The following is a 27,270-nucleotide window of genomic DNA, read 5'->3' as shown; positions in this document are numbered from 1 at the left end:
ATGTTTTTCTACTCTGATTTAGATAGAGACACCATGAAACCCTGCTGTGTAGACTCAAACCTTTGCATGTTATCAGTTACATTCATTCATTTCCTCCCTTGGCAAACATTTGCCAAGTGCCTACACTGCGCCTTGCGGTTCCACTGCTAATGATGGAGTGAAGAGCAAGGTAACCTGGTCTTCATGGTGTTTACTTATTAGTTAGGGAATAACATTTTTAAAAAATCACATGCATTTATCACTGCATATTTTAATATAAAAAACAGATTTCAGGGGGGGTGGGTGCTGTATATGGAGATCTAAAATTTAGAAGTCAGAGAAGGTGGTTTTATGGATTGATATTTAAGCTGAGGTTTGAAGGAGAGTTGGAGTGAAGTCGGGGTAAAGGGAGGACTGGCTAGTAAAGAAGCCCTGGGGTGGGAAAGAGATTCATGCATTTATGGAAATAAAAGGCAACTCTATGGTTGGAGCACTATGAGCCTGAAGAGGGTGTTGAGAAAGAGGTTGGGAGGGTGACAGAGTCATGCAGGACCTCAAGATTCATTTCAAGGATCTTGAATTCTATTCCACTCAAAGAGTTTCATCATCCAGCATAACAAGACTTTGTTTGATTTTTCAAAAGGGCCCCATGAATAGGAGATGGACAGGGGCCTGGGAGGAAACAGTGGTGGGGAGAGGAGGACCGTGGAGGTTTTGCAGTTGTCCACCCGTCAGACTGTGCAGCTAGTGGGGTCGGGGAATGGAGAGGACTATGTATAGATGCAAGAAACATTTTGGAGATAACAACAACATGGCATTGAAAAACACAAACTTTTTCTTTAGTTCTATCTTTTGATACTCTGTCAGTTAAAATCAAACCTAATACAAATGCTCATTGAATTATGGTAATACTTCAGTGTTTAATGTTGTGTTATGATGTCTATTAACTACTTATCACAGACTTAAGAGAGTAAATCAAAAGTCCTTTTATCAGAAATGAAAAGGGAATAAATAATATTGCTTTATGTACCAGATAAATTTCATGTTTCTTTGACAACAGAGACATAATATCATTGTACAAGTGAGTGAACATGGATTTTTGGAGCTGAACCACTTAGGTTTCATTCCTGATTCTGCCTTTAACTAAGTCTGTAACTTTGAACAATTTACTTATCTTTTCTAAAGTTCAGTTTAAAAATGGATATAATAACTACTTCACAAAACATTTTTGAGAATAACTGATGTACAGCACTTGCTCATAATAGATGCTCAATAATGATTAGGTCTCTCAACATACAAATAGCCATGCTAGTAATCTACATTATTCAGGTTGTTAGTTAAACCTAGAAATATGTTTTTTAGAATTGGAGGAATTTAATTCCATTCATCCCCTCAATTTACAGATGAAGAAATCACAGTCTTCATTTAGGGAGGAAATGACTTGCCCAGGGACACACAGCTCCCTGGAGGCACTATAGAACTAGAAATATTTTCTCCAAACATCCAGTTTCCTCTCTAATGTTTAGATGAAAGATTTTATAAGGTACCCAAACATCCATGTTGTCTCTACTTAAAACATAAAGAGAGTGATGGCTAATAGTGATCTTGTGTTCTCTTTGCTAGTTACATGCTATGGGAAAAATTGCTGGAACCAGAGTGGCAGAACTAAAAGCCAAGTACACCTTGCTGCATGATACTGTTAGAAGGTATGCTGTTTACTGATGTAGAGACATCTTTGATCATATTTCTATTTCTCACTTGTGAGGGGCCTATCTTATTTTGCATTCCCCCTACAAGCAGACTGTGAGGCAAGGATTTGAGCTCAAGAAGGTATTTTGGGGTTTTGTTTTTTTTTGTTTTTAATTTTATTTTAATTTATTTTTTCAAATACATTTGTCTCTGCCAACCCCCCACCACTTTCCCTTGACCCCTCCCTCCTTCCCTCCCTCAGCTCTTCCCCTTTGGTTTTGTCCATGAGTCCTTGCTATATGTTCCTTGACTTTCCCCTTCCCTTCCTTGACCCCGCCCCCCCTTCCCTCTTGCCTCTGTTGATTTCTTTTCCTTTCAGTGTTGCTGGTCTTATTTTCCTTGCATCTTTGTATTGTTGGTTAGGTTCCACTTATAGGTGAGATCATATGGTATTTGTCTTTCGCCCCCTGGCTTATTTCGCTTAGCATAATGCTCTCCAGTTCTATCCATGCTGTCGCAAAGTTTAGTAGTTCTTTTTTTCTTTCTGCTGTGTAGTATTCCATTGTGTATATGTATCATAATTTTTGATCCAATCATCTCCTGATGGGCATTTAGGTTGCTTCCAACACTTGGCTATTGTGAATTGTGCTGCTATGAACATTGGGGTGCATAGGTTCTTTTGTATTGGTGTTTTGGTGTTCTTAGGGTATAGTCCCAGCAGGGGAATCACTGGATCAAAAGGCAGTTCCATTTTCAGCTTTTTGAGGAAATTCCACACTGCTTTCCACAGTGACTGCACCAGTCTGCAGTCCCACCAACAATGTAGTAGGGTTCCCTTTTCTCCACAGCCTCGCCAGCACCTGTTGTTTGTTGATCTGTTTATGATGGCCATTCTGACCAGTGTGAGGTGGTACCTCATGGTGGTTTTGATCTCCATTTCTCTGAAGGCTAGTGATGCTGAGCATCCTTTCAAATGCCTCTGGGCCCTCTGTATCTCCTCCTTGGAAAAGCGTCTGCCCAGGTCCTTTGCCCATTTTTTGATTGGATCGTTTGTCTTCTTGGAGTGGAGTCGAGTGAGTTCTTTATATATCTTGGAGATCAAACCTCTATCTGATGTATCATTAGCAAATATATTTTCCCATACGGTTGGCTCCCTTTTCATTTTGCTGATGTTTTCTTTAGCTGTGCAGAAACTTCTTATTTTGATGAGGTCCTACTTGTTTATTCTTTCCTTTATGTCCCTTGCTTTAAGAGACATATCAGTGAAAAAATTGCTGCGTGGGATATCAGAGTTTCCTGCCAATGTTGTCCTCTAGGACTTTGATGGTGTTGCGACTTATATTTAAGTCTTTGATCCATCTTGAGTTTATTTTTGTGTATGGTATCAGCTGATGATCCAATTTCAATTTTTTTGCATGTAGCCGTCCACCTCTCCCAACACCATTTGTTGAAGAGGCTATTATTGCTCCATTTTATGCTTCTGCCCTCTTTGTCAAATATTAGATGCCCATAGAGACCTGGGCTTATTTCTGGGCTTTCTATTCTGTTCCACTGGTCTATGGGTCTGTTCTTGTGCTAGTACCAGATTGTTTTGAGTATAGTGGCTTTGTAGTAGAGTTTGATGTCCGGTATTGTGATCCCTCCTACTTTGTGTTTCTTTCTCAAAATTGCTGCAGCTATTCGGGGTCGTTTATGGTTCCATATAAATTTTTGAAATGTCTGTTCTATTTCTGTGAAATATGTCATTGGTATCTTAATAGGGATTGCGTTGAATCTATAAATTGCTTTGGGTAGTATGGACATTTTGATGATATTAATTCTTCCAATCCATGTGAGCTCAAGGAGTTTGAGAAGTGATAACAGAAATTAACATGAGAGAGTGGAGAATTTAGACTGGGTTGGGAGGAATCCAGCTGGGGATGTGTTACTTTTCAGATTAATACTAGAGGCACTGGGGATCAGTCTCACTGAGGACACTGTGTGTGACTGTATAGAGAACACATGACAGAACTTTCCCACTGATGGACGACGAAACTGTGGTATTTGTCCATCCCTCTTTGATTAAGGATTGCTTCTAGAAAGATGAGTTCCTGGCACATCTATCTTGCCCTTTGAAAAGCCAAGCAAGTTCCTATTGCCAGAGAAGCTCTCAGACAGAAGCACACAGGTATTGCTGATATATATATATATATATATATATATATATATATATATATAACCATATATATATTACGAAATGGTTAACACACCATATATATATGACCATATATATATTACCAAATGGTTAACACACACACACACACACACACACACGCATGCCAAGGGGATTTTGGTGGGACACTGACATTATCTGCTACAGGACACTCCTGGAGGGTATTTCTCCCCACCTCTCTTCACCACTCAGAGGTGTAGGTCTTATGACAATCCCAGCCTACATCTTCTTACACTTCAGATTTTACTTCTCACTGCTTTGTCCTAACCTAGGCTACTCACCTTAGCCCAGTCCCAGTCAGCAGCATGTCAAAAGAATAGGCTTCTACAGAATAATTCAACAAGGTTTCCTAAGCACCTGCTATCAACCATTGGGAATCAAGGGAAAGAAGTGTGAAGAGAGGAGAGAAAATTCTGTTCTGTCACTGTTCCTTACTACTCCTAAGCTTCTGTCTTTCTTTTCCCCCACCTCCTGTTCCATAGCCTTGCATGATGTCTCCATTGAAAGCCCCAGTGACAGATAACAATGCAGGACCAAGACTATGGCATTATTTCTTCCTACTTCCCACTTCTGTTGCAAAACTCTTATTCTCCTTCTGCTCCCCACATTCTAACTCCTCTTGACCTTTTAGTTCTCACTTTTGTTATTACAAACACCCACCACTCTCTTCCATTGCCAGTGCCTGGTGGGTGGGAAAGGCCTTAGGAAGTAGACTCTTCACTCTTTATGCCAGAACTGTAGCAGGGCTGCTATAGGCTAGAAATGTTGAACTGAAACTGAATTAGTTTTCCATAGAAACTACGTTACAAGAGTCATTAAATTCTCTTCTGCTGACACTGTATTTCAAGTCCATGTGGCTAAATTACCATTTGTGTTCTGACTGGAACCCTAACCACTTTGTCCACCTCCTTTAAAAAAGGAAGCAGGCCCTGTATATACTCATTATGTGAATCTCTGTTCTCGTGGAACATAGCACACAGGAATCAGAGGTCCAACTGCTCCAGAATGCCAAATATTTCACTGAGCAAATACAACAGCAGCAGTTCCACCTGCAGCAAGCTGATAATTTTCCAGAGGCGTTCTCCACCGAGGTCTCCAAAATGAGAGAACAACTTCTCAAGTATCAAAATGAATATAATGCAGTGAAGGAAAGAGAGTTCCATAATCAGTACAGGTTGAATAGGTAAGTACATGTTTCTCTCAAGCACACTGAAGACAGACAAGAGCCAAACATTTTCTGCATAAATAAAATTTTAAAAATTAGACTATATTAGGCATTTTAGGTACAATGAGTATGACATAGCAATGTTTAAATGATTACAAGCCTATTTCTTTCCTTGATTCTATAGAACAGCTATCACTAACAACAACTTTACACAGCTTGTAGAAAAAAACCTCAGGTGACAGGGAGATGCTTTTGGGAAAAGGAGCTCATTGCTATGTTTTCCATGTGTCAGGAAAGCCGAGAGCATTGGGAGCGACAGCCAAAGAACACACTGCACAGAACAAGGACTTAGCACACACTCTGGACCTCTGTGGCCCTGACAGTGTGGTCCTCATCCTTTTTGCGGTACCAGTACACATGTCTGCATGGCAAGTGCCCCAGATGCACTTTCCAAATGAGACTAGTGAGTTGAGGGTCATATCTGGCTAACTCTATTCTAATATCAGAACTCGGACCACAGAGTCAACTTTATTCTCCTATTACTAAACTATTCCTTAAGGTCAAGAAAAAAAATTACATCCTTTTGGAAGACATATTTACTTAACCAAATCTACAGTATGTCACTCAGTGAACTAAAGCAGAAATATATTGCTAGAAGACAAATGTTATTTCCTAAATCTTTACTTACATTCCTCCTGTGAGAACAAGCCAGTGGGAGAGCTTGTTCAGCAGTTCACAGTATTTAGATGAATTTCAAAATGAGTGTAATCCAGGTTTTGTGTTGTGATGTGCTGTGTGCTGTGCCTGGGTACTGGAGAGAAAACCAAACCATTTTTCCTAGAATTGTTGCCATTTAAGGTTGCAGAAATTTCTCTGGTTATTTTTAAGAGTAGGGATGTAAGGATGGTACAATATTTACAAATCAATAAACATGATACACCATATAAACAAAATGAAAGTCAAAAATGGCATAATCATATCAATAGATGCTAAAAAGCATTTGATAAAGTACGGCACCCATCAATGATCAAAACACTCACCAAAATGGGAATAAAGGGAGCATACCTCAACATAATAAAGGCCACATATGAAAAACCTACAGCCAATATTGTACTCAATGGGCAAAAACTAAAATCCTTCCCCTAAAGTCAGGAAAAAGACAAAGGTGTCTGCTTTCACCACTTCTATTCAAAATAGTATTGGAAGTTCTAGCCACAGTGATCAGACAAGAAAAAGAAATGAAAGGCATCAAGATTCAAAAGGAGGAAGTAAAACTGTCATTGTTTGCAGATGACATGAGTATACATAGAAAACCCCATAGGCTCCAACAAAAAACTACTCGACCTAATAAATAAATTTGGCAAAACAGTGGGATACAAAGTCGATATCCAGAAATTGAAAGTGTTTTTATACATCAACAATGAAATACCAGAAACAATAACTAGGAAAAAAAATCCTATTTACTGTAGCAACAAGAAAAATAAAGTATCTGGAAATAAACTTAACCAAAGAGGTAAAAGACCTGTACTCAGAAAACTATACAATACAGAAGAAATAAATTAAGGAAGATATAAATAAGTGGAATCATATACGGTGTTCATAGATTGGAAGAATTAATATCATTAAAATGTCCGTACTACCCAAAGCAATGTATAGATTCAACACTATCAAAATACCAATGACATATTTCACAGATATAGGAAAAAATATTTCAAAAATTTATATGGAACCAAAAACAACCCCGAATAACAGCAGCTATTTTGAGAAAGAAGAACAAAGTAGGAGAGATCACAATACCTGACATCAACGTATAGTACAAGGCCACTGTAATCAAAACCATCTGGTACTGGCATAAGAACAGACACACAGATCAATGGAACAGAATAGAGAGCCCAGAAATAAACCCATGGTCTCTATAGTCAACTAGTATTCAACAAAGGGGGCAGGAGCAAAAAATGGAGTAAAAATAGCCTCTTCAATAAATGAAGCTAGGAGAGCTGGACAGGTACATGCAAAAAAATAAAACTAGACCACCAACTTACACCATACAGCAGAATAAATTCAAGATGAACACAAGACTTAAATGTAAGCTGTGACACCATGAAAGTCCTAGAGGAAAACATAAGGAGTAAAATGTGAGATATCCCATGCAGCAATATCTTCGCTGATATATCTCCTTGGGCAAGGGATATAAAGGAAAAAATAAACAAATGAGACTACATCAAATTAAAAAGCTTCTGCATGGCTAAAGAAACCATCATCAAAATGAAAAGGGAATCAACCGTTAGGGAAAACATATTTGCCAATGGTAACTCGGACAAGGGTTTGATCCCCAAAATATAGAAAGAACTCACACACCAGAAAGACAATATAATTAAAAAATGGCAAAGGACATAAAAAGACATTTCTCCAAGGAGGACATATAGAGGGCCATTGCCATATGAAAAGATGCTCAACATTACTAGCCATCAGAGAGATGCAAATTAAAACCACAATGAGGTACCACTTCACACCAGTCAGAATGGCCATCATTAACAAATCAACACACCACAAGTGCTGGAATGGATGTGTTAAATAGGGAATCCTAGTGTACTGTTGGTGGGAATACAGACTGTTGCAGCCACTGTGGAAAACAGTATGGAATGTCCTCAAAAAAACTAAAGATGTAATTGCTTTTTGATCCAGTGATCTCACTGCTGGGATTATATCCTAAGAATCCTGAAATACCAATTCAAAAGAACCTATGCACTCCAGTGTTCACAGCAGTGTTATTTACAATAGCCAAGAGCTGGAAACAGCCTAAGTGCCCATCAATAAATGAATGGATCAAAAAACTGTGGTACGGAATACTATACAGTAAAAAGAAAAAAGGAACTTCTACCCTTTGCGACAGCATTGATGAAACTGGAGGGCATTATGCTAAGTGAAATAAGCCAGAGGGCAAAAGACAAATACCATATGATCTCACCTATAAACAGAACCTAATGAAAAAAACAAATGAACAAAATAGAACCAGAGACATGGAAATAAGGAACAAACTGACCGTGACCAGAGGGGAGGGGAGAGGAGGAAAATGGGGGAAAGAAGGAGAAGGGTCTAGTTAAGGAACAGGTATAAAGGACCCATGGTAATGGGCAACAGGATGGGGACTGACTGGGAGGGGGAGCGCAGGGAAGAGCAACAGAGGAAAAACTGGGATAACTGTAATTGAAGAACACTTTTTAAAAAAGAGTAGGTAGATTTCTGACCAAAGGAATGTAATTCAGTCCTGCTGATGGACAAGCAGATGACTTGAGCGACCTTCTGGGGACCTTGCAAGTCCTGAGTTTTGCATCTTCTCTTTACGACCTATTTTTTCAGCTAGGGGGGATAAAGAAGGCTAGTTTAATCAGGAAAATCATATTCAGGAATAAAAAATATGAGTTCTTTTTTTGTCTTTCAATCTAACTTTTTTGAGGCTCACCAGTGAGATCTATAAAAAGAAAGCCTAGTTATTTCTGTGCTCTGTAAGCACTCTTTCAGTTGAGAAAATAATGAAATTAAAACAATTGGTGGTTGTTCATTAGTATTGAAAATATGAATGCTTGACATTTCCATGAAAGGGTAAGAAGAACATAAGTCAGTTGATATTTAAGTTGTTTAAAATTTCCAAGTATTCCTGCCAAGGGGTGTGGGGGGAAAACCAGAACTCTTGCCTTTTAGGTATAGACAGACAAATTGTTTATTGAGTTACTTGGATAGGGAGGGGAGTGTGAATACTGACCAACAGTGAACAAGAATATTCAAAATGCACATTTGCAAAAATGTTTAGTGTGTATTCTTTTTGGATTTGTAACGCATGATACTTTAGCTTGAGCAGGCTCCTTTGCATTCTCAAATACTAACAGCTGAAGAAGTCACAAATGCATTTGCATAAAAATAATGGTGATACCAAAAAACTCAGGAAAAAATAATAGGCTGCATATTTCATTGGCTTAATTACGATTATATGGTACTGAAACAAATTCACTCAATTCTCTTTTCCCATGAAAAAAGTAGATATTTCCATCCCCACATAAAAACAAAGAAACTAAGCCAGTGAGAGACTATTCATCCAAATATACAGATGATATTTTTCACATCAGCACCACAAGCCCTCATTTTATTCAGGGTCTAAATAATAGAAACCCAAATAACTAGCACTCCTCCACCCCAACATCTGTAGGAACTTCTGAATCACTGGCAAAAACTTAGAATAATATATTGCTCAAACATACTATAGAGAAAGGATTTTACTCTATAATTTGGTTGACTTTCTCATGTTTTCACATAATATAAATTATTTAATAAATACTAATGGTAGGTTTAAATATGTGGTTAGTTAATAATTAAATCTGTTATATAGTTTTGGTTTGGGGATTAATATTTATTGATGTCCTCTTGATAAACATGCAATTCAAAAAATAATATATAACCTACTTAAATAAGTTAAATAAATTCATTATAAATAAATAATGAAGTAAATAAATGTTGTTTATAATTTATTTTTTAATAAACTCTAGCATTTATTAAATTATAAATTTTATAATCAAAAAGAAAACTATGGATCAAGAGAAACTTCAGACTACAAGGACTAGACAGCAAAGCCCATGGAAATACCATAAAATGTATTATAGACAAGATTATGAAAAATATGTTATCAGGTGTTTTCCTTACATTTCCACTTCAGTAACTTTACTATTAAATAGTTTTTGTCTATTTTAACCTCCCTAATTCACATGTATTCTCACATTAAACTTCCTGTTAAAACTGATACCAAACATCTCATAGGTGCCAAATTTTAGTAATGGTTTTATGTCAACCCATGCAGAAAATTAAGGCAAAACGTAAAGGTCAGATGGGACCATTAATGCACAGATAATATACACATGCTGGCCAAAAGAATTGAAGAAGTTTTAAAATGATAAAATAAACAGACCTCAAGAAAACTGGGTTACTACTAAACAAATCTCAACTATTAACATCCAAGTTCCTTATATTAAATAAATTTCTCAACAAAGACATGTTAAACATTTTAATTAAAGGTCTATCGTTCCTACCCCTCTTCCCACCCCAACTACCCAAAAATGTACTCTTAGGGATGAATATAATGTTATGTGGGTAGAAATCTATAGGTAACCATTTTAATGTTGAACAAGGAGCTAAAGATTTTTTTAATTTAAGCTTCAGCTACTGTGACTGTCCATCAGGCCCTCTGGATCTGACAGTAGTACTGGTTCCATCCCCTGCTAGTGATCCATCAGTTCCTGATTGATCTGATTGATCAGATACTGTCTGGTTTGCATTAGGAACCGAAAGTCTCTGTTGGGTCAAGGAGTGTTGTGCAACAGGTGCTGATGAACCCTCACTATCACTACTGGCACCTGATTCAGTTTCTTCAATGGAGGTGCCTGGTGCTGGTACCCTTCCTGAAGACAGTAATTCACAATCTTCTTCTTCCCCCATGACTCCTTGCAGCCAAGGTGTATCTCCTGAGTTGTAAATGAGAAAAAGAGTCTTCCAGAGAAGGGCCTGCATCAGTGGATGATGCTGCAGAGTTTGTTAACTGACCATCTATTGGCTTCAGGGGCCTTAGAGAAGAAGACAGCAGAGGCTAAACAGAGGCTCCTCTCTGTGCCGATACACTGTCCACTCCATCGGCAGAACTCTCCCTTGCTAGGTTTATGGTATTAACATCACAGTCCAGCCTAGGTCCAGCTACTCCCTTCTTTGGTATATCCCACTTAATCTTCCTGCAAGGTCCATGTTCATTTTGCCTATATTAAACCATATTTTCAAGATCAGCAACATACAGAAATCTAGCCATTAACATTCCAGTGCTCCTTTTACCTTAGGAAAAAACATCTTCCAGCTCTCCACTAGTATGTTCATTATACTGCCACCACCCATTTCTGCCTTCATAATATCATACATATTCACCATTTCCTCTACTTGCTACCTTGTGTTCTTCTGGTAACAATAAGTTTGGCTTGTCAAGAAAATCCTCAGGAACTTCTTGTCCACAGAGAGCACATCGCTTTCCAAGCAATTAAGCTCCCTTTACACACAGATAACAGAGAACGTGCTTACACAGGGCAGACTGGGTGGGCACATTTGCAGACCAATGGCACACTCAGGGACAGTTCAAGAAGATGCAGTATTAGAACACTACTCATTTGCTTTCCTGTTCATAGGAAGCATGCTTACTGAATGATCAATTTTACCACAGCCAGACATCCTGCGTATCAGGAGAGAATGGCCAAAAAAAAAAAAAAAATGCTTTGTAATCATTAAAGCTGAATTAATGTTACCATCATGTAAGACCAAGGGAGAAAAATGACATGAATATTGAAGTTGCCCTTTTGATTAAGTCCAGAGCTATCAAAAATGAATGTCATCTTCCTTCCCAAAACTTTGACTATTTTTAAAAGTAAAAAATTCCTCAAATCTTTAGCCCTCATTTCTATTACAAATCCTACAGATGCTTGTCACAAAAATAAGACATCATTTTTACGACCTGTCAGCCAGTTTGCAGTATTTTCTCTTCCACTGCTGGTTTATCCTCTCCAGCCACAGCCGTGGCCACCACGCAGTCTTTTCTCCCCAGTCTTGGAGCCCCTTTAAGTTATTTTTAAAACAAAGTAGAAGCCATTATCTTTCTAGGAGATTTCTCTAAACAGATTTTCTGATATTATTTTCAACTTTTTCCTTGCCTTCACTTTACCTTTTTTTAAAAATTCTTTGTTTTCTAGTAATTCCTATGATTTGGAAAGCAAGTAAATTTAGTCTCTCATGCTAAATCTGATGCATTCTGGCAAGTGTCAATCAGCTGGTGAAACAAGGCCACTGTCAGTGCTGTGTCTTGGGAGCTGACGTGGAGAGTGGGGACACTTGTGCTGCTTGTGTTCAGGGCCGTCCCAGCGTGGTCCTCTCCTCAGTGACTATTTACTCTCCCATAGCTGGTCCTTGGCATCCCTGTTGGCGCTCACCTAGAGTGTGGTAATTATTTCCATTCTTAGTCCAGTAGTGACAACAAAGTTGCAACCCAAAACAAACAGATCCAGTAAGAAGGGAACAGGAACTATTTTAGCAACGCATCTGGAATTGCAGAAAGTTAGAATGTGACAGAGGGAGATACAGGTCATCAGGATTGGCAGTAAGGAAAAACTCAGCTGGAATAGGTTTTACCTTTTGAACTTAAAGAAAATTTCTCCTGCCTGCCATGTGACAACCAACAGCAGACCAGGTTTTGCGGTGTAGCCCTCATAACTGAAAGAGAAGTACCTAAGATACTTGTTTAAAAAGCAGCTATAAACCTTATGATTCTGATTTCTTTCTGAGCCTTCCCACCTGGAGTGGTGGCATTTGAATTTTTCACAAGCTTCCTATGTGGTCCTGATTCACGTCAGACTTTGAGAACGGTTGGTCCCAAAAGTGGTTCTCATACTGACTCACATGCAACAATCACCTTGGTCTTCTCTGGTGACCACTCAGTCTACGCTTCAACAGCTCCAATGACAGGATCACCTCCCACAGAAGCCATGCCTGCTTGGGACAGCCTGACTCTTAGATGGCTATTGCTTGCATTGGTTAAGAAATCTACCCTCTTGCAACTCCCACTTGGCAGGCTAGTGTTAACCCAGAGGGTGACTCCTGCCTCCTGCACATGGCAGCACACAGGGTCTCCTGCACTGTCCGTTCACCCACAAGTCCTTACATCCAAAACCCTTTGAGGATGTTGTTTCAGTTAAGACTCTCTTTCTGCAGAAAAGAAATGAGTCCCGAGGAGCTCTGACTATTAAGCACCCCTTAGTCAGGAAAGCTGAAAATATCAGATTTCAATATTAATGTCAGTTTAAAAGGTTAAGAGTTAACATATATCAAGAGGTGCACAATAAAATTTCTTAATTCCTATAATGTTATGCAAAAGTGAGAATTCAAAAGGAAAAAAAAGACATTATGCCTAAAGATGCTTATTACATTATTTATAGAAGTGAAAAATTGGGAGCAATCTACATTCTAAAAAATAATAGAATGTTAAAATAATTATAATGTGTTCCAGAGGCAGCCTGATACTGAAAAGCACTCTGGAGTCTGATAGAAATGGATTTGAATGTCAGTTCAGCCTGAACTGTCAGCTTAACTCCTCAGTTTCTTTATTTGTATAATGAAGATAAAACTCACTTAGCAAGGTTCTGAAGGTTTTTAAAAAATATATTTCTGTATGTAAGTATTTATTTATTTATTTTTAGAGTGGGGTAAGAGAGGGAAAAAGAGAGGGAGAGAAACATCAATTGGTTGCCTGTTGTACTTGCCCCAGCTGGAGACAAAACCTGCAACCCAGGCATGTGCCCTGACCAAGAATCTAACCAGTGACCTTCCGCTTTGTAGGACAATGCCAAACCAACTGAGCCACACCAGTCTGGGCATGAAGTTTAGAAATAATACATGTACCTAACATATAATCAGTTTGTAAAAGATAGGTAATATCTAGGATTATTTTATTATGTATGGTGTATCCACCCACTAGAAAACTTTGAAACTAGCTATTTAGTTATTAATTATGAAATCTGTTGTGGAATTGGGAAAATGTTTTAATTACATGTTGGGCAAAAATGGGTTCAATCATATATACAGTTTTGATATAATTTTACTAAAAGGAACTAAAAAGACAATAATATGAACATATTAATTCATATATTATAGTATTAAGGTATTAAATATCTTTAATATTTAGATATGAAAGATCTAAATATTATATCTTTATTAGATCTATTAGATTTACTAGAAAGATATGAAAGTAATATTAAAGATGTTAAAAAATAAAAATGATCAACTGGTGTGATAGGGTGGGATTATGAATGGTATACAGCTGACCCTTGAACAATGTGGGGGGAGGCTAGGGGCACAGATCTCCACATGGTCAAAACTCTGCGTATAACTTTTGACTCCCCAAAAACTTAACTACTAATAACCTACGGTTGACCAAAAGCCTTGCCAATAAATAGCAAACAGTCAATGAGCACACATGTTGTACATTTTACATATATGTCTGTATTATATTATAGACTCTATTCTTACAACAAAATAAGCTGGAGAAAAGAAAATGTTATTAAGAAAATCATGAGGAAGAGAAAAATAATTTGCAGTAGTTACTGAAAAAAATTTGCTTATCAGTGGGCCCGCGTAGCTCAAACCCTTTTTGTTCAGGGATTAACTGTATTTCTCTATAAAGTCATACTTTTTTTAAAGAAAAAAGTGTTTCTTAATTTAAAAAAAAGAGAAAAATGAACAATAGTAATATAAGTAGTTAAAACTGCCCTAAAGAATTACCCATTTTATGTTTGTTTAAAGAAAAAATTCTTTTATATTTATTTAAAGAAAAGATTATTAAGTCTTGACTTGTAGGAGACCTTCTTGTCACCATTTTGAAACTCAAGGACACCAAATTTTCCTTTGCAACCAAAAGATGGCAGCACACTACCGCCCCCTTGTGGCATGATGGGTGAGGTGTAGGATCGAAAGTTTGGAAGTAAGAGCAATTACAAGTTCTAAAAGTAAAGCCATTAAGTGTTCAAAGCTCTGAAAAATTCAGCGCTAGCTTGTGGCCAAGACAACTAACCTATATTAAATTCCACATGGCAGATACTTATTACACGAACTTTAATTTACATTATTGCAAATAACATTTCACAAAAATAAAACCTGGTGTGTATGCATCTTTGGCTCCATATTCCCAGACTTACCGGTAGTAGGATCTGTTTATTTGAAGGAACCAGTGGAAGCTGTTGCAGTAATCCAGGAAGACATTAGCTCATTGCAAATAATGTAAAGCAGAAAAGTCCGGGAGTCTGTCTTGAAAGAGCCAGTCTAAGGGGGCAGTCATGCTCCCAAGTAGTTTTATGTGATGAAGTAATTGCTCTAATGGGTGTGTGTACACAGTGTTGTGGGAGGACTGGAAGGAAGCACCTAAACGGGTCTGTGGGAGTCACTGAAACCATCATACAGAACGAACGCTGGGCCTGGCAGACAAGCATGGGAAGTATAAGGGGAGAAGAGAAGAGAAAGTTATAACTGCAGAGACAGCTAACTCTTTTGTACTTTGTCAAACTTCCTTCTTTTTTTTCTTTTTCTTTTTCTTTTTCTTTTTTCTTGCAGCTTAATGGAAGAAAAAAAACTCATAACAAAGGAATTTGAGAAGATACCTAAGCCAGGAGTAAGTCTTATATAGATGGCCTAGAGTTTGTTAAATACAGCTGGATTCAAACACACCTTTTGATAAATACTAGTTTATTGAAATGACCATATCCTGAAACATTTGAGAGATCCAGAAGTCTTAACTGTGGACAATGCTGAAAGGAGTATCTGTATAACTTCTGGAGTAAACATAGGTGGTGCTTATTACAGGCTTTAGCTATTTGGCACCTAATTTAGGCTATGTTCAATTGGACAATATTTGCTTTGTTTCTAGAAAAAAAAAGGATTTTGTGGTTGGCATTTTAAAACATTATTTTTGCTATAGCTATTATCCTCATAGTTTCCTGAATAGCTTATAACAAGAAATTTTTATAAAGAAGATATATCATTTATCTATTCCTACATAACAAAACACCCCAAAACTTAGTGGCTTAAAACAACAACCATTTCTTATTTTTTTTTTTTACGGTTCTGAATTCTTCTGGTCTAAGTTGGATCAGTTGGGACTGGGTGGTCTAGGATGGCTTCATTTGTATGTCAGCCTGTTGGCAGGCTAGTTGGTCTTAGGGCACATGTCACTAGTAAATCACATGATGCTGGAAGGAGACTCAAGAGAGGACAAACACCAACCTGCAAGCCCTTTTCAAGCCTCTGCTTAAATAATTTTGGGGATATTTTATTGGTCAAAGCAAATTGCATGGCCAAGTCTAAAATCAAGGGACAAAGAAATAAGGCCCAACCTCTTAATGGGAAGAATGACAAAGACTTACAGGAATAAGAGGACTTCATGTCTAATTTTTGCAGTGTATCATACAGAATAAATAGAAAGATCATCACACTTTGCATTCCTTTCCTCTTCTGAATAGTTATAATTCAAAACATCTTGTTGGTATTTTAATTCCAAGACACAAAAAATGTTTAGCATAGAGCAAAATACTATTTTATATTTATGTATATATGAATATATATTATATATGTTTATATTCAATTATAACATATAGTACATATAATACATACTATTATATAAGGACACCTAACCACCATTACAACACAGGTTTTATGGGAAAAAGCATTTTGAAGTTTAGTTCCGGATTACAGGATCATCCACTTCACCTTCTACCAGCAGCAGTGGAGGAGGGAGATACACAGAAAACCCAGAGCAAGCTAAATGGACCCATCCACTCAGTTTAGTAATACACAGCAGACTTTCTAAGAAGGCTGCTCTTCCATAAGTCAAATACTTCCTAAATAATCAGTCATGGGAAACAAAGGTGTGTTATAAGTCTGGGGTGGAGGGTATTTGGGGAGAGTGTGCATGAAATGAGGGAGGTAATATCAATCAAGAAAGTGGGAGATTAGGAGTGCAAGGGTTTCTGAATTCCAAATATAAACTCCCTAAGCTCATGCAGGACTCAGGTTAACCAGAAGTCAGATGTTCAAAGATTATTTGGATCTAATTTTGTCAAATCACCAAGCTACTAGAATATAGCCTGGAAATTTTCACTAACAATTTTTGGTGTAAAATAAAAACTCAGAAGAAGGAAACATGCAGCCTGACCAGGTAGTTCAGCTGGTTGTAGCATTGTCTCTGATACACCAAGATTGTGGGTTTGATGCTCAGTCAGGGTACATGCAAGAATCAACCAATGCATGCACAAATAAATGTAACAACAAATTGATATTTCTCTTTCCTCCTCCTCTCTCTTTCACCCCCTGTTTCCTCTCTCTTTCTCTAAGATCAATAAATAACAATTTTTTAAAATTAAAAGAAAAAGGAAACACAATATAGGAGGATAAGAAAGAGCACTAGTAAAAAAATAACAAAGAGTATGAATCTAATGTAAAATGTTTAATACATGCTGTACAATTGTTATGCCTCTATTGAAAATGTCAGAAATCATACATTGTATTTAGCTTGGTAAGAAATCATTCATGAAGCTCAACAGAAATATAATCAAAGTGGTGAGTAAAATTGTTTTTAATTTGATATTTAAGTAGACAAATGCTTGCTCAGGCTCTAAATAACTTGATCATTTTCACAACTTTTAAAGGAAATGGAGAAGAAGATGAGACTATTGAAAGAAAGCACTGAAGAATTACGTAAAGAAATAATGCAGAAGAAATTAGAAATTAAAAACTTAAGGGAAGATTTAACCTCTAAGCAGAAGCAATTACTAAAAGAGCAGAAGGAGCTAGAAGAATTGTTGGAATGTCAGGTCAACCTAAAGGTGTGCTACTTACAGTTCATTAATATTCAGACATTGTGCCTGCACTGACATAAAAACGCACAAGTGTCAAGTTTGACTACATAGATTTGACAGGGAGGAGCATCATCACACAAACTGAAATGTTCAGCATTGCAAGTGAGCCAATCAAACTAAACTGGGACTCAGGGAATTCACAAAAGTCTGCAGAGAGTTCAAGTAGTATCCTTGTAATTTAGAGGCCTAACCCAGAGAAAGCGTCTCTAGACTCTACCAAGCATTTTTCAATATTAGAAATGAGCGCTAGCAACACAATCTCTTCCTTGAACAGCAACCAAATTTCCTAAACTCTTATGTGTATTTTTATCACCTTATCCTTGTCTGTTTGATTCCACTCTACTTCCCTCTCATTGTGCAAGTGATAACAGACCTGTATTTATGTTTTTGGAGATAATTTAAATTCCTTTTACTTTGAAAAATGTGTAATAATTCTCAAAAAAATTGAAATAACCTAGAGTTATTTTAAAAATTACATCTGACACGCTGGCTTACAGGACAATTATGATGCACTTTGACCTTCTTTTCCTTATGGGTCTTAGAGCAATTGGCCAAGATGTACCCAGCTGCTTCCTGGAGCTTGGGAACTGAGCAGTGATGGATTAGGAACCCACTGAAGCTAAAAGCTTCAGGCCCCTCACTTGCATGAACCTCTTCCAAAGCCCTGTACCTAATTGAACATTTGTAATTTTCCACTCTTTTTCTTAAAGAGTGTTTCAGCCTCCAAACCTTGGATCTGCCCCAGGACTGAGCAAGATCCCAGAGAGAAATGTGCACACTGCAGTAATGTGTGCAACCTCCATGCATGTTTTACCCCAGGCCCCAAAGCCCACTGTGATCCTCAGGTGGGAGGGACCCTTCCATAATCCATGCCATGTACATGAGATTTTGAGGCTAAAACTGAACCTCCTATGAATCCACAGAGTATAGTGGAAAGTGGTGTTAGACAAAGTTAGCTTCTGATCTTGGCCTTGACACTTGCTAGCTGTGTAAACTTGGGAAAATTAGGTTCTCTGAGCATGAGCCTTAGGCAGGTTTCCTTAAAAGCAGAGCTTAAGACAAGCATTCATGGAGGGAGGGCTCTAAGGAGAATCTGATAAAGGCAGTGGGGGAAGCAGGATAGAGCTGGAGAAGAAACTGGGCCAAGTAAGGTTTCAAGAGAAACTTAGTATCAACCTGATCCCAGGGAGAACTCTCCACCATGAACTGCAGAGGTTGTTTCACCCAGAGGCAAGGAGGATGGGCTGTTATATCACCACTTCAGTTAGTGATTTCACAACATTTTTCCTGCTTCCTTGCATCTCCTGTTCCCCAACAAGTCAGTTCTGCTCAGCTATTGAGGAGAGAACAAGCATGAACTCCTGCAACCTCTGATGGACGGGTATACCTTCATAAAGGAAATCTGGGCCAACCACCAACTGCATTTCTTTGACTCAGTTACCTCCTCTTTGAAGTGGTAGCAACCATAACTATAGTGTAAGGTCATTGTGAATATTAAATAGAATAAGTAAAACACCCTGCATAGAACAGAATGGATAGAGTTCTACATATAGTAGTTCTCTCCTCTCTCCTGTTTAATTTGGTTATCTTAACTGCTTCTGGCCCAAAACTACATAATTTAATGTGGTTTCATTTCTTTACTAGGATGAAGTGGTTCAACATCAATCCATTCCTGTACAAATTGGAAAAGAGATAGAAAAAACAACACGCAAAAAAGTGTATGATTTAATATTTTTATTTTTAATCCCTCCCAGCCTACTCTTCCCCCAAGTTATATGTGCACGCTAAAACAAGAATATTAACCACTGAATGCATCAGATTACTGCTATGATTTAAGAAATATTTGCATGTGTCCCTGTATATGTTGTATATTTCAAGTTAGTTAAAGAAGTGCAACATATTACTTTCATTTATAACAGTCACTTATGTCTTAATTTTGGAACAATATTCTCTTTCCTATTTATAAATCATATCTTTATAGAGAAGTACAATTGACTTTAACAGAAGTGTTCAAGGGATAATTTGTTTGAGCTGTGTAGAATATCATGGTTTAGAAGTGTGTCAGCCTGCCAGAAGCCTGAAGCCCAAATGATAAGAACTTTTTGTCACCTATTCACAGTGTAACCCCCCACACCACATACCACGCCCCCCCACACACACACAGCATTCAGGATAGATTTGGAGACAGAAATCACTGAATAAATTCACAAAGTTCAGAGAAACTAAAAAAAAAAAAAAAAGATAAATGAAGACAAAAATTCTGGAGAAATAATATGATTGCTCTGGTAACTGATCTCCAAAGAAGAGTGAAAAAAGTAGGCACTAGCAGTGGTTTTAAAAGCCAAGTCCACCAGCACCAAAGTTGAGAAACTCAGGTCAGTTCTGCGAGGCTAGTCAGAATGAGAGTAGAATCCCAGGATCTGGGGAGAAAAGGCAGGCTGGTCAAACCCCTGCCCTCAGTGGCACTCGGTGAAGACACTTCTGTGTTCTACTCATCTGTGGTCTTCGCCCCACTTCTGAGATCACTGAATTCAAAACTAGCTCATCTGTTGCCTGGTGAGGAAATAAAAATAAGAAAGGACAGCATGGGCTCAGAAGATGCCAAATATGTGTATGTGTGTACATATGTATGTATGTATCTGTAGATATACACATGTATATGCATGTATGTATCCCTTACAGAGAAATGGAAAAGAAAAAAGCTGTCTTGGATTGTGAACTCAAAGAACTAAATGACTCCCTAAAGAAAATTGAAACCAAAATTAATGCTATAATGGAAGAGAAGGAGGATGTAATAAAGGAAGTTGAAGGCAAACGAGCCTTACTTGAAGTCAAAGAACGAGAATATAACCAATTGGTCAAGCTGCTGGAATTAACCAGAGAGAATGAAGCAACTTTGCTAACTGAGAAGTTAGTTATATGTTTGTCTGTCTGTCATCTAATATTTTTTTTCAATTTATACATCATCTGGTACAAATAACACCCCTTTTTTATTACAAAATCTTTTATTACAAAATCATAAGCATGCAACTCTGTAACATAACAATATCACACTCAACACGCCATATGACATTTTAGATGAAATGTTCTAATTAAAACTATAAATTATTACACCTATAGTATTACCATACCAGCCACACTCAAGCAAGCCTTACTTCTGCCGGACCTGTGTATGAGGATTCAAAACATAATCTCAAACATATTTGTTTTTATAGAACTTTTAATTAAACATTTTTATAGAATTTTAAATCAATTTTTACCATTAATAAAACATATATTAAATAAAGCCCTTAGAAGTATTTTGTCCATCCTTTACTCATTATTTTCCTCAATTTTCTGTGACCAAATCTTAAGGACACAATCTATTATATCTTGTAAATTCTTGAAATATGCCTCCAGAAAATTACATCACTGGAGAGTGCTATAGTTGAGGGATTTTTTTTCCTATAAATGAATGGTATTTCTGAGATAATTATGGTTTTTTTCCAAATGGGAGCAATTTGGTGATGTAGTTTCCTGAGAGAGTGTTACTTCCTAATTTTAAGTAAAATTTCAGGCAAATTGGGAGCCTCTGTCTCTGCCAATCTGCTGATACCATTTGGGATTTTTACAAGATTGTGGCATTAAATGATACCAACTTGCCAACAAAGTTGCTTTGGGCATTATATTCAACTTGATTCTAACATGAAAATAGTTCTCTGTGTATACTCTGAGCATCTTGTCTTTAAAAACATGAAGGGAAGCTAATGACTAACCCCTTTCATTCTGTCTTTTTACCTGGAACAGAGGGATCTTGGATCTCAATTTACGAAACTGTGTCATTGACAAACAGAACTACCATGATGAACTTTCTCGGAAGCAAAGAGAGAAAGAACGAGATTTTCGAAATTTGAAAAAGATGGAGCTACTCTTGAAAGTGTCCTGGGATGCCCTAACTCAAACTCAAGCACTGCACCAAAGGCTTCTATTAGAGGTGGGTGCTGTACACCACTCAGTGCTATCTTTTTGAAGTAAAAATATTTTAAGTTGTTTTTGTTATCAATTGAAAAAGAAGAGTGAAAAAAAACGGAGAAAAGGTCATTTTAAAATGCATCAAACTGAAGATATAGCCCACATTCCTATAGTGTTTTTCAGTCTCTATTTGCTATCCCAAGACTAGGGAAATGTCTTGTTTGGATCTGGGGTCAGCCTGGCATGGGGAAGCAGTGGGCCATCCAGTCCCCACAGGGCAGGACCAAGTAAACCATTATCTTTACTATTTGAAAGAGGTCCAGAACAGTGTCATTGTAAACTATCACAGTCAAGGACTATATTAAATCATGTCAATGTAACTGGTCAGTTGGCCTGCACCTCCAACAATTGGAATCCAATGTTTAGGCTATCTGGCTAATTCTATACAGTACCAGAGAGTACTCCAGTCACAGAATGGCCAAGACAGATGTTACCATCTTGTCACCTCTGTGCTCCCAAGTGAGTGGTGTTGGTCCTGTTGCGTATGATTCTCTCCTCTCTCAGGTGGTATTCCCTGTGCTAATTGACCACGCACTGCTGAAAGGCTTCTTCCTTGAGATGCTTCATCCTCGTTTTGGACCTTGGCCAGTGCTTCCTTTGGTTAAAAAAAAAAGAGAGAGAGAGAGAAATCATTAATCCCTGAAATAAGGCAGTGGGGTGTATAGAAGCCATATTCATTCTCTTGAGTTTTGTCATGCTCTCTGACCTTATGGAGATTCATGACCTTAGAAATTTAAGCAGAAGTTTCCAACTGTGGTAGACACTTCTGATTCCAACCTAAGCCTAGCTCTCCTCTCCTTCTCCACATGTGAAAAGTTTATACTTCCTTGCACCTTTTGCAGCTGAGCAGGATCAAATGACTAGTTCTGGCCAATGGGCTATGGGCAGAGTTGACACATGTCACTTCCAGCCTGGAGCATCTAGTTACCAGTGAGACCCTCTAGCTATTCTTTTCACCTCCTGTGGCATTTGTGGAAGAACACAATGATGTGGAAGTGTTGCAAAATGGAAGCAGCCAGGAACACTGAGCCAACAGTGGTCTTGGGGAATTGTCTTGACTGGCCACAGGCTTTGCCAGAACAAGGAATAAGCTGTCTTGGGTTTGAGCTGTGATGGCTGGTGGTTATTTCTATAGCATAACCTAGTCCATCCTGGCTGAAAGACTAACCTGTAGCAAGGTGTGAAAATTATTGTTTAGGTTTATGATTCTTACAAATGACTAGGTCTTGGTCTTGCTGATGACACTCATACACTTTATTTTTCTGTCTCAATGGGGTGAGATGTGTTTTTTACACATTCGAAAAACAAAAAGAATAGTGATTTATGTTTCTCACATACTTCTAATATTATTACTACAGTTCTAGCAGGTTGATTGATTCTTTTTTAAAAATATTTTATTTATTTATTTTCTTAGAAAGAGGGGAAGGAAGGGAGACAGAGAGGGAGAGAAACATCAATGTGAGAGAAACATTGATTAGTTGCCTATTAAACATGCCCCAGCTGGGGACCAAACCTGTAACCCAGGCATGTACCCTGACTGAGAATCAAACCAGTGACCTTTTGCTTTGTGGGACAACGCCCAACCAACTGAACCACCATGGGAAGGGCTGATTCTTTTATTACTGTGAAATCTCTTTAACTCTAGAACTGCTTTTTGCCTTAGAAGTTGCCTTACCAATGACACTAGCTTTTTGGGATTAGACTTTGCATGTTATTTCCTTTTCCATTTACTTCACTCATTTGTGTGTCTTTACTTAGGTGTATCTTTCATACACAGCATATACTTTTAAATATCATGTCTCAAAATTTTTACTTTTTAATTCTTATATTTAGTCCAAAAACATTTAATATAATTATGGATACTCTTGGGTTGTGTGTACCATATTACTATTGTTTTCTATTTGTTCCATCTGTTTTATGTTCCATTTTCTCTCTTCTCTTCCCCCTTTTTGGGTTAATCCAAAAAAGAATGCTCTATTTCTACTTTATATTGTTCTATTTTCCTCGTTTTTGATATGTGTTAGTTTTGCATTCTCTGTCCATTCTTTGTGTGGTTACCCTAAAAATTACCACCTTCATCCTTAACTTATTGGAGTTCAGTACTTTTTAAATCTTATTTATTTATTTAGAGAGGGGAAGGGAGAGAGAAACAGAGGGAAAGAAACATCAAGTTTCAAAAGATATAGCAATTGGTTGCCTCCCACACACCCCCCTAGCTGGGAACCTGGCCCACAACCCAGGTATGTGCTCTGACTGGAAATTGAATCAGTGACCTTTTGGTTCACAGGCCAGCACTCAATCCACTGAGCCACACCAGCCAGGGCTAGAGTTCAGTATAAAGTAATATTTTTACTACTTCTCAGACAATGCCAGAACTTTTGAAGACTTTGTTTACATTTGCAACTCTTATGCTTTCAAAGATATATTTTAAGACAATTTTTCAAGTTTTTCTTGTTGGAAGTATTGGTTTACTATAAGCTGCTCCATCTTAGCCCAAAGTCTGCCTATGGCCCTTCTACCTTAGTCATAGTGAGATTTACAGTAAATGGCAGGTATAATATTTCTCCCAAGTATTGATGGAAACCTGACTGTAATGAGTAGGAGGCTCTTAAAACAAGTTGGTTCAATACAAGTGTTGCTTGTATTGATAAAACAGTCCCTGTTTATTGACCAAATAACCATAAGTATGATTTCTTTAAATGACAATAGGATAAAAAATATCATTGCCTTTAATAACCTATTTTGTTGATTTCAGTAGTAAGTAAAGTTATTTGTTAAATATGTTTTTAATGTTGAACCAAAAAAAGTTCCCTTTAAAAGTGAAGAGGAAGGTAACTGAAATAGAAGCAGTAAAATAAATTGTCGTTTAGAAAATTACCTCTTAGTGTTCTCAAAAACAGACATTGATAAACATCACAAGATTGGTTCTAAAAGATGACACACACTAAACAGAATTAAGTTTATCTCTACCAGAAAAGTCTAAATTAAGAAAAAATAGAAGAGACACATAAAAATAATATAAAGTGTAATGCTGCAATTTCTACTTCCAGTTAAAATATATTAATAATATATTGCAATGGACCATGATTCTTGGCATAATGGCCAGAAAAAAATGGATAAACTAAAAATCATATACTGTTAAAGACATATGAGAGTTGTGGCAAGTAAATTCTACAAGGGCAGAAGCACTTCCTAAGTGAAGAGAGATGGGTAGCCTTTTTCTTCCCTGGGGCATTTGCCAAGCCTAGGTGTAGACAGATAGAAGATGGGCCTGCCATAGGGAGAGAGGCTTCACTGGGTTTAAGCAAAATCAGCAGAGCTTTTAAAGATTTTATTTATTTATTTTTAGAGAGATGGGAAGAGAGAGAAAAGGAGGGAGAAAAACGTCCCTCCCTTTTGCATAACTGGGGACCTGGCCCACAACCCAGGCATGTGCTCTGACTGGGAATCAAACCAGTGATGTTTTGGTTCGCAAGCCAACACTCATCCACTAAACCACACCAGTCAGGACCAGGAGAGCTTTTAATGACCATGTGGGTTAACATGACAAATTGGAATGTGGAGGATTTGTTAATCAAAGATATCATACCCTCATGTAATAATATTACACATTGCTTTGCACCCCTGCATTTAATCATGCCTCTGTGACTTCCATTTGGTACTGAAGAGAAATGAGGCCCCAAATGTACACCTCAATACAGTCCCCTCAGTGACTCTGTAGGTTTTGCTGATATTCACCATCATGTTTTAAGGGTTGGAATGTTATCAGTCCTTAAGGTTATTCTCTGTCTAAACATAAAACCATGCCCGAGGTTGTGGCAACAACAAAAAAGCCTGTAACCAAGTAAATATGGCACTTTCTGTACTGTACATGTTGAGCAGAGTACTGTACAGGTTATCAATCCCAAGAAAGCAAAATACCATATACCATTTACCAATCCCAGGAGAAGAGGCCCATTGCACCTTGGGATCAGAGCCCAAAGAATACAACACAGTTAAGCATTGGATGGAACAACACATTATTTACATAAAGAAGAGACAGAGCAAGATCAATTTCAGTAGTGGACTTTGGTCCCTGTGACCAGCAGTCCCCTCCTGACAGCCAGCTCAGGGTGACACCTATGCTTCCTCATGTGAAGCTGCAGTGGAAGGAACCCTGACCTCTGCCTTATGGAGTCTGAAATATTGAAAACTGGGATGAGCCTGCGGGCCATGGACATACAGGCTTAAGCAGAACAAAGGAAGACGTTTTGCCTGAAACAGAAAATAGTTCCATGCAAGGCACAGGTGTGTGGACTTTATCTTTTGGTAAGGAAGTGCTCCAGGCCCAAAGCCCATTGTTATCAGCAAAGTGGAACTGGAGAATATTATGCTAAGTGAAGTAACAAGCCAGTTGGTGAAAGACAAATACCATATGATCTCACCTATAAGTGGAATCCATTCAACAAAATAAACTAACAAACAAAATAAACCACAGGCAGGGAGACATGGAGCAGACTGAAAGTGACCAGAGAGGAAGGGGAACAATGGTGGAAAGAAGGGGAAAGGACTAGACAAAGAATATGTATGAATGACCCATGGACATGGACAACAGAGTAGGGATTGACTGTGGGAGTGGGGTGTGGAATGGGTGGAGGAGGGCAAAGGGGGGGAAATTGAGACAACTGTAATAGGATAAACATGATTTTTTTAAAAAATGTATGTGATTCAGTTGTGAGACTCTGTCTTGAATAATGTCGCTAGTTACATCCACTCTTTCTTTCTGGGACTCTTACTAAAACAGGATCTTTTAAAACAGTCTTAATTTCCTTCCTTTTTTTCTCTTATTTTTCTATTCCTTGGTCTTTTAGTCTTGCTACAAGGGGAGATTTCCTCAACTTTTCTTTCCAATCCTATGTAATCCTTCCTTCTGTTACCATATTATAAATTTCCATGAGCTCTTTCTTCTCTGAATGTTTCTTTTTTACAGAATCCTTATTCTTCATATCTTCTTTCATTTCCCTGAGGATGTTAATGATGGTCTCTTTCTTTTCTCCATATCAACTTTATTTTCACAAATTACATTTTCCTGTTTTTAGTTTTTTTATTTATGTTTTTGTTTTTCCTCTTTATTTTTAGAAACTTTTTTCAACTATCTTGTGGTCCTTACATTTCTGCTTCTTTTTAAGAGTGAGATGCTATAAAGCTAATTGGATGCTGTTTCTGATGATCTAGCTGGACACAAATATATAAGGAATGGCCCCTGACCAAAGAGGAGGTTGCAGTAAAATGCTCACAGGTTGTTCATATTTTAATAAATAAATGCTATTTATATCAGGAAACTTCTAGCTATTAAGTTCATAAAATGACACTCAGAACATAAAACTAACAGAAATGAAGATGTATGAAAATCCCCTTCCATTTGATTTTAGGAAAAATCTGTTTTTGTCCTAGTACAGTGTCAGTGAGAGACTAACTTCCCTTTTGACTTTGTGACTTGCAATTATCCCAGCCACAGTCCTACAACGGTTGGCAGTACTTGCAAATAGTAGTGGGTCAGGCCAGTTACTCCCATCCTGCATGAACATTTCAGACTTGCACACAATCCAAAAAGGAAAGAGATAAAAGGTAAGGGCTCTGGTTATTTTTCAAGGTGTTTTTTTTTTAACTATAGAGACATTTGTTTGATTCTCCTATGGCCTTTGATCATAAAGAATGTCCCAGAAATTCAGGCCACAAACCTCATGAACATTTGAAAT

General features: G+C 37.7%; 1 protein-coding gene and 1 pseudogene across 1 annotated transcript in view; one reads left to right on the top strand and one right to left on the bottom strand.

Annotated features, from left to right (window-relative positions):
- The window catches only part of CCDC146 (coiled-coil domain containing 146), a 127,527-nt gene that overhangs the window by 72,733 nt on the left and 27,524 nt on the right, over positions 1–27,270 (top strand). Inside the window, exons 2-8 of the mRNA XM_054563875.1 lie at positions 1,603–1,685; positions 4,854–5,063; positions 15,222–15,279; positions 17,312–17,488; positions 19,166–19,239; positions 20,204–20,431; positions 21,308–21,494. Coding sequence (XP_054419850.1) covers positions 1,603–1,685; positions 4,854–5,063; positions 15,222–15,279; positions 17,312–17,488; positions 19,166–19,239; positions 20,204–20,431; positions 21,308–21,494 — 1,017 coding nt within the window. The remainder of the gene's footprint in view (positions 1–1,602; positions 1,686–4,853; positions 5,064–15,221; positions 15,280–17,311; positions 17,489–19,165; positions 19,240–20,203; positions 20,432–21,307; positions 21,495–27,270) is intronic.
- On the bottom strand, positions 10,254–11,300 carry LOC129062898 (E3 ubiquitin-protein ligase RNF146-like; annotated as a pseudogene).

Source organism: Pteronotus mesoamericanus, unplaced genomic scaffold (genome assembly GCF_021234165.1).
Source record: "Pteronotus mesoamericanus isolate MK-2021 breed Mesoamerican mustached bat unplaced genomic scaffold, CSHL_Meso_final scaffold_85, whole genome shotgun sequence".
NCBI classification, from domain to species: Eukaryota; Metazoa; Chordata; class Mammalia; order Chiroptera; family Mormoopidae; genus Pteronotus; species Pteronotus mesoamericanus.
Note: the sequence above shows the minus strand (reverse complement) of the source record. Positions and strands in the feature narration are given on the sequence as shown.